The sequence below is a fragment of the Cornus florida genome, unplaced genomic scaffold, assembly GCF_030987335.1.
Source record: "Cornus florida cultivar Cherokee Brave unplaced genomic scaffold, ASM3098733v1 CherokeeBrave_3.0.0_Hap2_Chr02, whole genome shotgun sequence".
Lineage (NCBI taxonomy): Eukaryota > Viridiplantae > Streptophyta > Magnoliopsida > Cornales > Cornaceae > Cornus > Cornus florida.
The window spans coordinates 53,766,485-53,783,576 of record NW_026775572.1 but is presented as its reverse complement, the minus strand read 5'-3'; the positions used below and the strand labels follow the sequence as shown (position 1 = coordinate 53,783,576).

The following is a 17,092-nucleotide window of genomic DNA, read 5'->3' as shown; positions in this document are numbered from 1 at the left end:
AAATTTGAAACAAAACATGTTTGGCAGAGTTCGACTGTTATCAAAAATACTGAAACAAAAACACAAAACCTGTTTTACAGGAGTGTTTTTGTTTTGTTTTTAAAATATTAAAATATATTAATACATTATTATTTATATATATTAGTACATTATTCGATATGGTTTGAAATTTTATTTACACATTATTATTTTTTTTACTAATAACACTTATAATAAAAAATCACAAAGTGCATTAATAAATTCTTCAAATCAATTTATGTGAGATTGGCAAGCTCCAAATGCCTCCATATGCCATTAACCTACATTATCACATTCTCTAAACTGTTGAAATCATTAATTGCATTTCCAAGCTCTAAAAAAAATAACAGTCTCAAATTGCACTCATTCTTTCTACACATTGCTGGGTTACTTTCATTGCTCTGAAATTGGAATATGACTAGAAAAACATTATAAGAATTGGAAGTTGCACATGCATTGAATAAAATATTGATTTTATAACGCCAATTGACATAAACAATAGCAACTGTTTTGCATAATCTTAGTCAATATACAACTGTGTTGTGTATTGATAATAGAAGTCCAAAAAAATTATACAAACTGATATACAAGGCCATCAATCAAGGGTATCCCCTTGCTATACAAGAAGAACTGCAAACCAGGAAGCAAAAGCTAAACAATATAAAAGCAATAGAAAAAAAAAAAATAAATAAAAATTTAAAGCAATACAACCAAACCAACTACTCATGACATCCTGCAAGAAAAACCTCAAGAATCCAAGCACCTCCCATTACACAACAGCAAGCAAATTCCTTCCCATCAAGGCATCACAAGGTCTTAACCTTAATTTTCCTCATAAGGTCCATGGGAAGAGTATATAAAAATAACAACAGCAAGCAAATCCCAGCAAACTCATGCAAGCAAATTCATCCCATCATTCCATCCCATCAAGAAGAAAATCCCAGCAATGTTCCTCACAAGGTCCATGGGAAGAGTATATAGAAATCTTGTTCTTCATAGACTTCGCTCTACAAAAGGAAGTAAAAGCTCTTACCAAGTACACGAAAAGTTTGGAATATTATTGGTAAAAGAAAAATGGAAGTGTTTGAAAATTGTTTGGGTAGAGTATTGGAATCTTTCTGCTACCACACGATTCCTTTCATTGTGAGCTAAAGTAAGCAAGAAAATGCCAACTTGTTCAAACACACTTACACCTTTAGAATCTTTCAAACCTAATAACCTAAGCTCACCACACAACTTAACAAAAACAGGGGTGGACATCCTAAAGTTTTCATAACATCTACTTTCATGCCAATTCAAGATATCCAATATATATTCTTCCCCTTTTAAACTTGAATCCCTACCGCTGCTTTGAAAATGTTTCCTATAGTATTCCAACATATACGCCATTATAATGATAGATTTATTATCGGCATCATCATTATCATACAATTCTATAATTGTCCTAATATCCATTTGTATAATAAAATATATAAGAAAGGGTGATACGAAGAGCAAATAAGAAATAATAAAAAAATATAATAAAATATTAAGAAAAGCAGATAAGAAAGAAAAGCAACACACCAAACAAAGTATAGTTAATATTACAGTCATCCCAAGGAAAATAGAAAATAGAGTACTTAATAGTACAGTCATCCAAAGTGATAAGAAAAGCAAATAAGAAATAAATGCAACACACCAAACAAAGTATAGTTAATAATACAGTCATTTAAAGTCATAAGAAAACCAGATAACACATTAAAAAGTAGCAGGAAATCAAAGATTCATGATCCAACCAACCTTCCTCTCATCAGGAAGGTTATTCAGAAATAAATTCCTCCATATTTCATCACTATGTAGCATGTTGATAACCTTGCCATATTGCACAATATCAATACCCTCCAATTGATTCAAAATCTTACAGCATAAGTCATATTCATCTTTTGCCTTATCTTTTTTTGTTGAAGAAGTTACTTCAACCTCACATTTGTCACGAGATGCTAGCATATTAGATGATGAAGCTTCTTTATGGCCCTTTCAATTTGCTCAGCTCTCACGTTAGTATTGTCAGTCATACTTGCCATAACATTGCTCATTGTGGTGGCAAAACTATCTTTCTTTGGTTTCTTACCATGAGGTAGAGGCGAGGGACTAATCTCATAACCGTCCACCTCTGCAAAATCATCATTTTCAAGGCCACTATATATGGCTGTATGGTGTGGGGGGATTTGGTTGATAGTGGGTGGTCTAGTGGAAGGATTCACATGCGCACCTGTAACATACGTGTCTCCATAGATGGGGGTCATCTTGTCAAAATGTTTACATCCCTCCTTTTGAAACTTTTTTGCATCCCTATTCACCTACAAATTATTATCCTATTATTAATATAAAGTAAAACTTACATTTGTATATAACAGATAAATTAAGTTTCACTACTAACCTTTATCAACATATCCCATCTTTTAAGTTCAAGTATAACCATGGTGTCTCAGCATTGTATCCAAAACTTGTTTCTAATAACAGTTTCGCAAAGTCTTTGTAGTCTATCCTCAACTAATTGAACTTATTCCTAAGTTGGTTCTTTGTAAAGTTCTTCCGTATTTGAAGCCTCATGCCTTCCACTAAATTCTTCCAACCAATAGTGTTAAAAGTTCCAGAAGTACGATTACTAAGCCTCACTTCTTCCTCCATAAGGATAATGAAATTTTCAATATGAGAGTCATCCCATATTACTTTTCCATTTGCGGTAATGTCTGTAAGGTCGTCTACATTTACTGGCACCATATTCTCATCATTCCCATCCATCTAATTGATCATTTTAATTTGAAGTTAGATTATAGTATAACTTTTACTATGAATATACTCTTCACTAATGTATGACACTATGTGTGTGGGTACATTTTTAACAATATCAAATATATGACTACTCATGTGTGTGTGTAAAAAAAAAATTATTCTCTTCCCATTAGTAATGTGTAAAGTATCAAGGCAGCATAGTTAAACAAATGACTTAACATATTTGTAGGAGGAACTTTATAGAGAAGCTAAAACTATACAAAAGTAACATACATACAGAAACTAAAACTATACAAAATTAACATGTATATAGAAGTTAAAAGTAATGAAAGTAACATGTATACAGAAGTTAAAAGTATACAAATTAACATGTATACATAAGCTAAAAGTAATCATTTTCATTTATTTCAATTGACATCTAGATCTGGAAAGGAATGAGTCCCTTTCTCAATTGAACTTCCTTGCCATAGTGATAGTAGACTGTGATATTGGAAGTTAAATAAGATACTCATGTGTGTAGGCAAATTTTCAGAATACAAGTTAAATAAGATTTGCAGTGGCATTTTTTTTTTTGGTCAATTAGAAGATTTATACATTAATAGTTGACAAATATCTTTTTTTTCACTGCAAGCACAACAGTAATGAGATTTTCCAATACGATTGTGAGGATCTATATGCCCTCAAGACCAGATGGAGATTCATTTAGCTGGGTATCCTTTTTAGTTAATTTGTTTCAGTTCATATCCTCTGAATGACAGTCAACATTTATTGAGCTTCAAAAAAAAAAAAAAAAAAAAAAAAAAAAAAAAAAAAAAAAAAAAAAACTTATAGAGAGATGATATGTCAGCATGTGTGGTAATTTTTTTTTTTTTTTTGGCTTCCAGTGAGTAAGCAATGCACACACAGTAACAAACAACGATGCCCAAATCAATACCAAACAAGAATGAAAAATAAATGGATTGTGGTATTTGAGCTTTTCGTTACATAAAAATCAGAAATAACATAGATCGAGTTGATTTTTTTTATTTTATTTATAATTTAATGGATTTTATTATGATCAATACTAAAATATTGTAGAATACGATTGTGAAGAAAAAAGGTTTGTATTTATTAAACAAAAAGGCTTTCAGTTTAAAGGTATTTTCATAGTATACTAAAGGTAAAATTATACAATAATAATAATAATAATAATAATAATAATAAATGAAATTAAGGTTTCAACAAATACACTTTCAGTTTAAAGAATGCCCAAATCATTACCAAAATCTGCTTCCAGTACGTAACCGCAAAACAAAAAGAAACAGCAAAGGAAACTCCAAATGTCGATTCCGAAACACAAAAGTCGAAAAAAGCAGAGGGTAACAACGATTTGGGGTTTCAAAAACTTCGAACTTGCAATCAAACTCCAAATTAGAACTCCGTGTGTGGATTTGCAACCGCAAAACAAAAAAAAAAAATAAAATAAAATAATAATAATAATAACTCAAACAAACCGAGAATTTGCAGATATTAAAACAAAATCATCAAACCTGTCGAGATCGTCGAAGATAACAACAAAGGAATGCAGATCGTTAAAGGTTTTGGCCAAAAACAGCAATGGAACCTTGGATTCAGTGTTCTACCAAAGCAGTCGCCAAGAATCGCCAAAGAGGAGAGAGCAAATGCGAAACCTAGAAAATGCAACATTTTCCTTTTATATGTCCTTCAGTTGTTGCCTCCGCTACAGTAAAATGATGGGCCTTGTTTGCTCCGCTACAGTAGCTGTTATTGGCCAAACAATGCAAAAACAAGCAAAAACACCTAAATGATGTTTTATATTTTGGGCCACTTTTGCAAAATATTTTTCAACTGTTTAAAATATAACACGCCATCCAAACATGTTTTGGGTTGGAATAATATAAAGACCAAAAACAAAACACAAACCAAACAGGGCTTAAATAAAATCGTGTTCGGGTTGAGGTGTTTAGTTTAATACCCTTAGATCAATACAACACGATTATAACTCGCGAACATGAATTACCACCCCTACCTAAAATGATGGCTTATCACGGGCTTGAATTGATTTACCATAGGTGCATATACTCTTTAAAGGTGTTTAATGCTTCTCGTTTGCTTTTAAGATTGTGATGCCTCTCTCTACTTGAGAGGGTTAGAAAAGATAAAAAATAGAAAGTAGAAGAAAAAGAAAGTAAAGTGAAGTAAAAAAAAAAAAAATTAATAATCACTTTTAAATAATAAAATTATGTCGGTCCTGACTTGGTTTAAGGTATTAAATTAATAATTTTGTTTAATTTATGAGATAATATATTTCACAAATTTCTTTATTGGTTTCTATAGGTCTTACTTATTACATAAAATAATAATTTGGTAAGAAGTCTATAGGACTGATTATGAAATTTTCTTGAAATATGAATTTAGCATTGCTCGTCTTTTCTTGAAATTTAAATTTAGTTGGATCTCATCTCTAATTTTTCATAAGGCACTCAAAAGTTATGGAGTTGTGTTTTTCGTATTGCAACAAGAAATTATTTAGCCTCAATGCTTTGAGTACTTCGTTACGTGAAACAGTTTTCAAAGTTTTATATCATCTGTCATCTTGAGATTCCTTGTAATGTTGTCAATGATCTGTTTTACGCTTAAAATCTTCGTACTTGTGTCGTTTTCAACTTCGTCATCTTGAGAATTCCCTGTGGCGTTGTCAATTCATTAAATGAGTACAATGCATTGAAATATATATATATATATAATTTATATAAAATATCTTGTTAAATTAATAACTTATTAATTTATTGATAAATTAATATCTCGCTTAATTAATAGAATGTATGTGATTCCAACATTATTAATTTATAGAGGTTATATTGTATTGTAATGAGTGTGCAAGTGTTTATTATTATTATTATTATTATTATTATTACTATTATTTTAACTTGGCAAGAAAACAGCCATACGGCATCTACAGGGCAAGAACATGGAACTATATCAAAACAAAGAAACACATTCAGTGTCAAAAACACAAAACTAGCTAAAACTAACACCTCCTAATGTCAAGATATCATCCTTAACAATAACCGACATCTAAAAGATGTCAGTGATATTGGGAGGGTTAGTACCCACAATCAGAGCACTAGACTTTCCAGAATAGTTAGATTTTGGACCCACTAAAGCACCTAAAGATCTCTTGTCAAATGACACCGCCTCACACAAAGTCCCAAAACACTCATGGCCATGGCCGTTAAAAGGCAGAAGAAAACTTCCAGAGTAAAATTCTATGACATCAGCCATGACGTCATGGCTTCCCCAACCGAAGAAGCAAGAGCCGACCCTGTCACCGAGCCACCAAGGAACCAACAATCATAAACCGGTAAACACAATGAGCACGCCGCCAGTAAATGGAGCTGAATCACTGACCATGCCATGAACTGCTTAAACTTAACCCCATGACTAGAAAACTCCAACATCAACATCCAATTTTGAATACCCAATAGAAATAGTTTACCCCAAATTTCTTCACCACGGCCCAACAAATCAAAGAGCTAATCATCCTATACGAGCCACAAAGCCATCATAACTTTTGACTTTTGATGTTCATTTTGACAGTTAATTATGGGACGGAGAATTCGAGGATAACCCAGATTCGCCAGCAACCGAGAAGTAAAAGAAATTGATTTCACCGACCAAGCCCAAAACGGTGAACCTTCACAACTGAGCAACCACGGCGACCTAGACTAGCAACCAAAATGCCACTGGAAGTCCGATGCTCTGCCAGACTATGATTTTCCTGGGGACTCATCCTCATACTAGAAGAGATGTCGTCAAGCACCACCATGTATTCAAGTGTTAAACCAGTGCAGAGATATAGACCATGTGCCGCCCAAAAGGCGACACATAGCCGATGCAACAGAAGATCAGAGATGGATGTTGACCAAAAAGAGAGGGGCGACTGGAGGGCAACCTTCACGGCCTCACCAACAACATACACTGACCTGTGAACAAAAAGATTACCGAAATTTGCAATACACCACAGTTCATCACCCATCCACAGACCAAAGGTATTGGCAACTATAATAGTCACGTCGCTCACAGCCAATCTACTCGCCATGGGAATCCAAACCCAGAAAGAGAAAGGAGGCAAACCAAGAAATTTGAAAGGCAAAACACACCAATATAAAATTAACACTAACATAAAAACATAAGAACTTATAGCGATACCCGGATCGAAATGAAACTTTTGCACTGATTGGTCATCAAGTCTTCCAAAATGTAAAACCCCCCCCGGCTTTACATCTCGTTGCGCACTTTTGCCGTTCCGGCAAGGAGAGAAAAGAATACCTAAGATCACCAGAGAGGAAACCATCAGGAGCAAAAGAACTATGACAGAAGCACAAATGAGTGTGTAAGTGTGGTGTGTGTGAATTTCTTGTCAATGACAAAATATATATACATATATACATATATATATATATATACATATACATACTGTATAGTAATTTTATAAAACTTTCTTAAGAAATGAAAGAAACGGCTTTTAAGCCCCTTCCAGGTTGGGCTGCTACATAGGTCTGGTTAAGGCCGTGACCTTCGGGCCTTTGTGTATGTTTGTATTACATTTGATCTTGGGCTTTTGGCCCGTCTTTTTTCTTTCTTTCTTTTATTATTACAGTATTATTTTTTATTTTATCGTTTTAAATTTTTCTTGTAAACGTAAAGTTCATATAAAGCTAAAGCCTTTTTAAAGTAACAGCTTATTTTTAAAAAAATATATAATTATTATTATTTAAAAAAAAAAATGCTATTACCAAAAGATTAGGGTTTCCATGAGCATCTTTTTTCTCCTCTATATAAAACCCATACGCCCAATCAACCATTCAGGTCGAGAAACTCAAGAGGCGCCTCTGCAAAAATGTAACGCGATCTGCTGCCACATCTTGTGAGATCTCGTTAAGCCTCTTAGATGTTATATTCTTTAGCATTCTGAGTCATATTTTTTTTTTTTGCTTTCTTATGGTTTCAATTATGTAGATTTGATTTATTTTCTTCAATAGTATAATTGTTACATAGGCAATGATGATGAAACATATACCATCAAACTATGAAAGCCATAAAGCTTGTTGATGTTCTAAATCATTACTCTCTGAGCCTTTATTATTATTATTATTTTTTCTGAACTTCTTTAAAGCACTTGTGAATTATTGAATTATTGCATTTGTTAGGTATATATACTTATATTTGTTATTATAGTGTTACACTGTTGGGAATTTCATAGTGGATATGTAGGATAGGGTTTAAAGGCAACAAATTAGAGTCTCTGATGCACTTACTTGATAGTGTTTTCAGCGCTGTACGTTGCCAATAACAAAATGAAACGGAGATTCTGGTGTTTGCTTCTTGATTCTCACCGGGCTTGCGCATTCAGATGTTTCTATATTTTATTATTTTATCTTTTTTTATATGAGTTAAGGTTTTTTTTTTTTTTTTTTTTTTTTTTTTTTTTAGAATGGATGAAAAATTGGAAGAGAGTTGAGTGGGAGGAATGGAAAATGTGTACCTTGGGATTGGAATTTGAATGAGCCTCTTATTCATATTTTTGGTTCAATAAAAAATGATAGGTAAGAGAATGGTTATTGAGTTGATTTGGGATTCTTGGGATTTGAATGAGCCGCTTACTCATATTTTTGATTCTTAAATCGTTTAGTGTCTTACTCAGCTTACCTAATCCTTACCTAATCCTTTTACTCAGCTTGCTTAATCCTTTTACTTAATAGGACAATGTAGACTGACATTTAAACCGAGAATACTAATGGACATTGGTTTTGATATCTTGGATGTATTGGATAGGATCAAAAATCAAAGTTTTGATCCTGTACAATGCATTCAAAATACTGAAATTATCTTGGCTAGCATTCTCGGTTAGATATGTATTGTAGTATAGATTTAATTTTTAATTTGAATGTGGCATGAGGATGATAGATATTATTTTTTTGGTAATAGTAATTGTTTCACAAGAGGCTTGTTTCTTGTTTGGTAAATGGTAAAATCTGATATCTCTTAATTATATATAAGAACTATGCTGTAGGTGTCTAGGCCCTTAAAGCCATTTTGCAGTATATATAAATGTGTGCATATATGTTTATTGGAAAGGTTAAACCTCTCACCTTTGTGGGGAGTATTAGAACATTCCCACACTTGCTAGACAAAAAATAATCTTTGGTATTTGTTGGACGAAATCAATAAATGGTGCTTTTATGTAATCTCCCTACTTTCCATTTCTTGTTATTGCTAATTCTCTTCCATCTGTTAACTCTTTCCAAATAGGTTATTGGTATATTTATCTATTCTTTCTGTACAACTTCACTTGATAAGTAGAAAATCACTGTGTGCCCATCTTGATAAGTAGAAATCATAATTGCACCTCTCTCTCTCTCTTCTTGGTTTAAATGTACATGTTAAATTGTATTGGAACTAAAAAATCATGGTGTTTTCATCTTGATAAGTAGAAACCATCCTTGCACCTCCCTCTTTCTCTACTTGATACTTGATAAATTGTATTGCAATAATTGCAAAACTTTGCTGGTTTGTTAATATGCAAGCAAGAGTGGCCTGTAAAGATTATTCCGAGTTCTTTAGAAACTCGTATCTGCTTTGTTTTGAACTCTATAATGTTTTTGACAGCATCCATAACAACTTTTATAACAACTTTTATGGAAACTGGTTCCTTTTGTGATTCTTGATGTCCTTTCCAATTAGAGTAGTTCTAGCAATAGCATGATTGTCGCTGCAAACACGTTATAACAGCTGTGAATAAAAAAAAATTGTGATTGGTTAATCACAGCAGTGAGTCCTCTTCCTGTTGGCCAGAAATGGCCGTTGATGTCCTTGTTAGTGAAGGGAGGTCTTTGCAAGTGTATTTTAATTAGTTTTATTTTCTCTTTCAGTTAGTAAGATTTCTTGATTTGCTTGCTTGATTTTATTTGGTTCACTTTTCTAAATTATGGTTGATCTTTTTATTTGTATATCTTTCAGTTGTATAGTTTAATATTTGTCCTAGAGCTGTTTTGTTTTAATTATTTTAGTTACCTACAATCAATTTCATTTTGGTTGTTTTAAACTAGTCAAACTGTAACTACAAAGTATTTTCTATATTTATAGTATTTTATATTTTAACTGGTTATTGGTAGTGTTTTGTTGTGTTGGGTTGTGTTTTGTTGTTTGAAACATTGTACTTTTGTAGTGAAACAAATCGTTAATGAGGGCTCGAAGCATTAGATTGACTGCATGTGTTCTTTTTCATTTGATTGTAAATGGTCAATGAAAATTAGTGTTTTATAGCTGCATATATTCTTTTTCATTTCATTTTACATGTGAAACGAAAAATATTGTTTTAGAGTTCATGTTTGAATTTGCATTTCAAGGGTTCCATTAGAAAATTGCTATTTTCTTTTCTAGTTCATTTGCTCGTTTTGTAAAACGTCCGGCCTTTTTCTAGCATTCCTCAATCATTTAGAACTGGATTCTAATGCTACTTGTGCAGTTTGCATTTTGACTTTCCTGATTTTGTGAAACTATTGAAAGTGGTAAAATATTATTTTACATGTACTGGATCACCATTGTTTAATGGAAATTCTTTAAAGCACTTTCTCGTGAAGTTCTTGTATTTGTTATACATATATATATATATATGTATATATATGTTGTTATATTATTACACTGCAGGAATTTTTTAGTAGATGCATATGATAAGATTTCTGCAGTGAAGGCAACAAATTAGAGTCTCTGATGCACTTACTCGATAGTGTTTTTAGCGCTGTACGTTGCCAATAACAAAATGAAATGGAGATTTTAGCATTTGCCTCCTGATTTCCATCTGGCTTGTGCATTTAGATGTTTCAACATTTCTTATTTTCATTTTCTTTTCTTTGAATCAACTTTGATATTTGTTTTAGTTACGATGATTAAATTTTTGTTATGCTATGTTTAGAATGGATCTTGAAAATTGAAAGAAAATTGAAGTGTTGAGGAATGAAAAAGGTGTACATTAGGGAAAGGAATGAGCTTTTTTACTCATTTATTTTTTGTCATCATCATTGTTTAATGGATTAACTAATGGAAGTTCTTTAAATCAATTTCTCGTGAAGTTCTTGCATTTGTTATATATATGTATATTTGTTGTTATATTGTTACAATGTAGAGGAAATTTTATATTAGATGCATATGATAAGATTTCTGTAGTGTTTAAGGCAACAAATTAGAGTCTCTGATGCACTTACTCAATAGTGTTTTTAGCGCTGTACGTTGCCAATAACAGAATGAAATACAGAATTTAGCATTTGCCCCTTGATTTTTATCTGGCTTGTGCATTCAGATGTTTCAACATTTTTTATTTTCATTATGCTCCGTTTAGAATGGATGTTGAAAATAGGAAGAAAATTTAAGTGCAGATGAATGAAAAACTTATACAAGGAATGATCTTTTTAGTCATTTATTTTTGGTTCAATAGGAAGGAAATAGGGAAGGGAAGGGCTACCAAGTGTAATTGGTATCACTGCACGTGGACAACCTCGTCATATCACAAAAAGATTATTGCCTAATTGTATTAGTTAATAGGATAGTGCTATTAAGAACGAAAATTCAAACTCACATTCTATTCCTTAGTTACATTGGATAAGATCAAAGTTTTGGTCTAATCCAATGTAATTTCCTCAATTAGCATTCTTGGTTAAATTGCTGGAGCTTCTAGTCATTGGAGCCTCTAGTTTCCTCAATTTGTGTGTTTTGGTTTTAAGGCTGTTTGGTTTCTTTGAATGTACTTTTAGAGAGAAGTGTGAATTAGGCAAGCATCACGGAAGAGGATTGCTATTGGAGTTATGTATATGTTCAATTGATTTCATTCCAAGGTCTATAAAGGTGGAAAGGCTAGTTTTTTCACCGACTTGTCCGTATTTTTAATAACATTTACGCATGCTCTAAATTCATGCAAAAAATCTGGGTAGTATAAGTCTCATCGGAGAAGTTTCAATAAAAATTTTATTGCAATTGAATCAACACAGCTCCGTATAAAAATTGGATCAAGTAAGAAAAATTTTCAATTTCCAACACCTAGCCTACAACTTCAAAAATAATTAATTTTAAATCCGAATTATATGTAAAAATTCAAAAATAATTAATTTTAAATCCGAATTATATGTAAAAATTCATAAATAATTAATTTTAAATCCGAATTACATGTAACCAAAATTAAATGGGAGCTAGTTGTTGGAAAGTGAAAACTTTTTTTGCTCCGGAAATGAATTTTTATACGAATTCTTCAATTGCTATGAAATTTTTACAGGAATTTTTTTCACGAGTCTTCTATTACTAGATTTTTTGTGCGAATTAATAGGCATAAATTTTATTAATAGTATCGTAATTATATGCCTACTCATTTATTAATATATATTGGACCATTGTAGGTTTAGAGAGGATTGATTTATGAAAATTTAACATGTAAACAAAACATCATATGGTGGACCTTAGATTGTTTTAGCCTCGACAAGGAGGAAGAACTTGAGCATGAGTAAGAGAAAAAATTGATAGAGGATGAAGGTTGTAATAGAAAGAATAGCCCTTGAATACTGGTTGTCTAAGATGGACGGTTGGACATAAAATCTGGACAAGGGAGTGGGGACATTTAACATATTTCTTTGGGCATAATAAAAAATTTATTATAATTTAATTGTTTTTAGATTATTGTTTTAATATAAGATAATTTCTTATTTTTAATATTATCTTAAATAAAAATGTTATTTAACTCCCAAATGTAAAAGTAAAATAATAAAATACATTTAATATTTATGCATATTCACAGCCATAAAAAAGTTGGCCTTGAAGTTTGTTGATTGTTTGGGCTTTAGTCTTCACTCTCTTCATCCAACAAGTGGTGAAGTCAACATAGGAGTTAGGTTAATTTCTGAATTGGATATTACAAAAGGTTAGGAAATGATTCTTGTAATGTACAGATTTAGTTAAAATGGATGGGGTGAATTTCTCTTGCAACACTCTCTCTTGGGGTTTACTATACTTTACAATCAACCCTGTACTAAAAAATATATCTTGTTTAAACTTTGCTAGGAGTTCAGGATGTTTATTTTGCTTGACATAATTTGCTCTCTCATAAGCATCGTTGCTGCATGAAAGATCTTACTCTTAATTTGGTTTAGTATAGACTCCAATACTCTTAGTGTGGTTTAGTATAGTGGATTCCAAAGGGGAGTGTTGCAAATGTGGTTCATTCTCATTAAATATATTTCAAAATTAAATTATGTGTGGTAGGGGGGCTTCCTTAGCATTCCTGCACAATCACAAGTGGTCATTAATTACATTTTTCCTATTTTTATGGGGCATTAAAAATATAATAAAATAATTTATTATGAACTTTTAACTCTTTCTCTCTTCTCATTAGATCGTGTGTATATATATTTATATAAACAACCACTTTCTTTTATTTTTCTTTTGAAATTGTCTTTTTTCTTTACACACACACACACACACACACACATATCAGTTATTGCTTTATATTGATAGCAAGTCTTCATGATCATCAGATGAAGCCATGCATATTAGAGTGCTTTACCGAATGTTCCTGCACAACCACTCTTTTAAGTGGTCATTAGAGTTATAATTGAACAATCATTAGTTACATGTTTCTTATTTTTATTAGACATTAAAAATATAATTTATTTGGACCTTTTAACTCTTTCTCTTCTCACTTGATTGTGTGTGTATATATGTATAAGCAATACTTTCGTGTCTTCCTTTTTTTGTCTTCTAAATTGATTCATGTGTGTGTATATATAATATACATGTATATAGTGTATGTGTATATATATAAACTCACTTTCCTTTTTTTTCCTTTTCAAGTTGTCTTTTTATTGTTTATATATATATATATATATATATATATATATATTTCACCTTGGTGATTTTCTTTTGCAGACATAGTATGGGATAAGACCATTCATATACATAATTTAAAATGCGTTATTATGCTATTCTGCTCATTTGTGTTGACAACACTTGACTATTTCACCATTCGCATCCATACTTGTAAAATTTGGTCCCTCCTTATACAATTTTGTTGCTATTTGAGTCTGTTCCTCTCTTTTGTTCCAATTCTTTTGTTATTACCCTCAAATTTGTGTTATGGTAAATGTTGAAAGATATAGTTGGTTTTCAATAAATTTCTTTCTTCTAATATACGTATAGAGCTATAAGGTTATCTATATATATGATATAATAAAAAAGAGATCAAGTGTTGTATAGAGAAAGAGTTAAAAGGGCAATTTTGTAATAAAATTTATATTTTTAATTTTCCATAAAAAACATGTAATTTAAGGCCTTGCTTGGATTTCTGTTTTGGGAGTTACAAAAAACTGAAAACAATAAATTTTAGCCTACTTGGAACTGTTTTTTGAAAGTAGTTTTATGGAAACTCAGTCACATGACTCACATGAGTTACACTTTTTAGAGAAAAACTTTTAGTTGTTTTCACAATTTTTTGGGAACCCAGAGCGTTAAATAGTAAACACGGAGAACTCCCTTTCACTTTAAAAAACATGGACTGCCTCTATTAACCAAGATCGGTTGCAGCAGAGGCAGTCCGTGTTTTTTTTAAGTGAAGTGGGAGGAATGAAAAAGGTGTAGCTTGGAAAGGAATGAGTTTTTTTTTACTCATTTATTGTTTGTCCAATAGGGAAGGGTTATTGAGTGGAATTGGGATCATGTTATACAATAGTTGACAGCCCCAATCCTTTCACAAAAAGAATTGAAGTCTTAGTTATTGCCTAGTTTTTTTCTCTTAATAGGATAATGCTATTTAGAACAGAATTAGACTGAGAATGTAAGTGGAGGGATTTATATGTCTTAGTTGTATTGGATAAAGTCAAATTCTTGGTTAGACTTTCAATTTTGAAAATCAAAATCTATCTCAATAGTAGTTGATTATTTAAAATGTTGCTGGAATTCTAGTTAATTTCGGTTAATAATTGTGAGTTAGGTTGCAATTGACACCTGGATTTTAAAACCCAAAAAGAGGGTTCTTATTTGTTCTTCTTCACAGGTTAAACCTCTGGTTTCCTCGATGATGTATAGACCTTGTGGTTATTTTTGTAAATATGTTACTTTGATACACGTAAATTGGGAGAATCTTGAAAGCTATTGACCAACCACTGGACCTTAATGAAATCCTCCAAATCTATATTATATATTTTGGCGTAATGTATAGTTTTGTTGGCAGGGGTGTTTTAAACATGTTACTTTTATTTTCTTTTTTTTTTTTACCTTTGACCTTTGTGGTTCACTTTTCTTCTCATGATTTGATTAGAGAGAAACCAACTAATTTGTGGATCTCATTATTTGATTTGAAGTGTAATTTCATTTTCAACTTGAATGTTGCATAATGGTGATGGATATCTTTATTGGTTGTGTATAGTAATTGTCTTAAAAGAACTTGTTGCTTGTTTGATAGTTGGTAAAATCTGATTTCTCTTAATTTTATTTATAATGTGTATATGTGCATGGGAATAGTTAAACTTCTTACTTTTTTGTAGTTTCTTATTTTCTTCCATCTATTTGGACTCTCACCAATTTGGAAATTGGTATATTTGTCTCTTATTATTGTAAAACTTCATTGGACAGGTAGGAAATCATATTTTCCATCTCGGTTGAGTAAAAGGCATCCTTTTACTTCCATTTCTCTGTCTCTGTGGTTGGTTTAAACATGCTCCTTTAATTGTAAAGGAACTACTGCAAAACCTTGTTGGTTTTGTCAAATATGGTTTGAGCATTTGAGGTTTGAGGTCACAGGGTGGTTGAGCGTGCTTGGCAAAAGCTGATACCGAGTTCATTAAAAGTTTGTGTCCTCTTTGTTTTGAAGTATTAGGGCTTTTGATGGCATCCATAGCCAGCCAGCTTTTAAGTGATTTGGTTCCTTGTGATTCTTTGATAGCTGAGCTTCTAGTCTGCTCAATTTGTATTGGTTCTTGTCCATTTTATGAGAATGTGTTTTAGAGAGAAGGTGCAAGGTTGTATCTGTGTCTATGTCTGTTTGTGTTGGGGAAGAAGTTGCAATTTTGACAAGAGGAGGGCTGCTTGATTTTTCAACCTTTCACAACAGCGAGTTTGCAATCGACACTCCGTGTTTTGACAAATAATGCTAGAAAAAAGGGTTGCTATAGGAGTTGAATTAATGTTCAATTTGTTTTTTATCGTAAGTTTCTGAATTTGGGTCCAACATAGTGTGGAGGTGATGTATCATAATTACACACGTATTCTAATATTAATATATATCGGACCACTGTTGGGAATCGCAAGTTTAGAGTTAGGATTTGGGATTTTCTAAATTGCTTGCTTGATTTTAATCCCGTATTATTTTTGCCTGCGTGGATATATTTTTCTAAATTATGTAAGAATTTATTAATAGTTGTAGATCCTTAAGGTGTATAGTTGAATATTTGTCCTGGAATTGTTTTGTGGAAATCCTTTTTTTGTTGATTCCACACTGATATTGTAATTACATATTGTTTTCTATAATTTTGTAGTGCAACTGTATTTACAGATTATTTTCTATAATTTTATAGTATTTTTGTATTAAAATACAGAGCCTTTATTCAGTACAATATTTAAGAAGTATATTGACACAAGATATTTTTTTTCAATGAAAATTCTCTGTGAGAAGTAAGAAAAACGATAAGTTTTCATTGGGAGAAGTACTTATATCAGTGTCAAACCCTAGGTATTGTATAACCTTCTCATTAGTGAGAAAGGCTCTTTTTGATAAAACTAAAAATTTAGTAAAAATTTCAAGACTTGGATTTTAAGTATTGAAGTTTATAAGAGGTAATTAAAAAATAATATATATATATTTTTTGATATTTTTTAAAAATTTTAGTGTTCAGACTTAGTCAAGCTAAGTGATGTTTTTGTCACTTAAAATTTTATTAGCGTGTTTTTAGTAAAATTTTAAGTGATGGGACATTGTTTATAACTGAATGCTAAATGTTAAAATTTTACTCTAATTTTAATTTTAAGTGATGGGGATGTTAAAAGTGTCTAAATAAAATGTTAAAATTTTACTCTATTTTAAGTAGTGTCAAAATAATTAAGTGGTGTCAAAATAATTAAGTGCTGGATTTATCAACAACGCCTCGATCAATATTTTTTAATCTCTTCAAACTTTACTAGGGCCGAGATGGATACTTTGAGGAGGTCAAACCATTTTCTAAACCATCAAATAATGGTAATTTTTTACTATGCCAAATAATAA

At 31.5% G+C, this 17,092-nt stretch overlaps 1 protein-coding gene, 1 long non-coding RNA gene and 1 other non-coding gene across 9 annotated transcripts; 2 read left to right on the top strand and 1 right to left on the bottom strand.

Moving 5' to 3' along the window:
- Positions 1–504: 504 nt before the first annotated feature.
- LOC132294999 (uncharacterized) lies at positions 505–4,553 on the bottom strand. 7 transcript variants are annotated; one of them, XR_009478265.1, is made up of 3 exons: positions 4,323–4,525; positions 2,270–2,357; positions 1,578–2,170 (listed from the first exon to the last, which is right to left on the bottom strand). XR_009478265.1 is itself a non-coding variant. In XM_059793064.1 (3 exons), exons 1-3 carry the CDS (start codon positions 2,477–2,479, stop codon positions 1,998–2,000), a joined length of 303 nt encoding a protein of 100 aa, XP_059649047.1. In that variant the 5' UTR covers positions 2,480–4,316; the 3' UTR covers positions 1,578–1,997. The 7 variants fall into 7 exon arrangements, 1 of the variants encoding a protein (XP_059649047.1); XM_059793064.1 differs by lacking the exon at positions 4,323–4,525 and adding an exon at positions 2,438–4,316; XR_009478263.1 differs by lacking the exons at positions 1,578–2,170; positions 2,270–2,357 and adding an exon at positions 505–1,025 and having other exon boundaries at positions 4,323–4,553.
- A 2,795-nt stretch (positions 4,554–7,348) lies between these two features.
- Positions 7,349–16,139, top strand: LOC132294998 (uncharacterized). Its single transcript, XR_009478258.1, has 2 exons — positions 7,349–7,723; positions 15,466–16,139. It is a non-coding gene; the product is annotated as an uncharacterized LOC132294998 (long non-coding RNA).
- Positions 7,853–7,935, top strand: LOC132298117 (small nucleolar RNA snoR116). Its single transcript, XR_009479540.1, has one exon. It is a non-coding gene; the product is annotated as a small nucleolar RNA snoR116 (small nucleolar RNA).
- Positions 16,140–17,092: the final 953 nt, after the last annotated feature.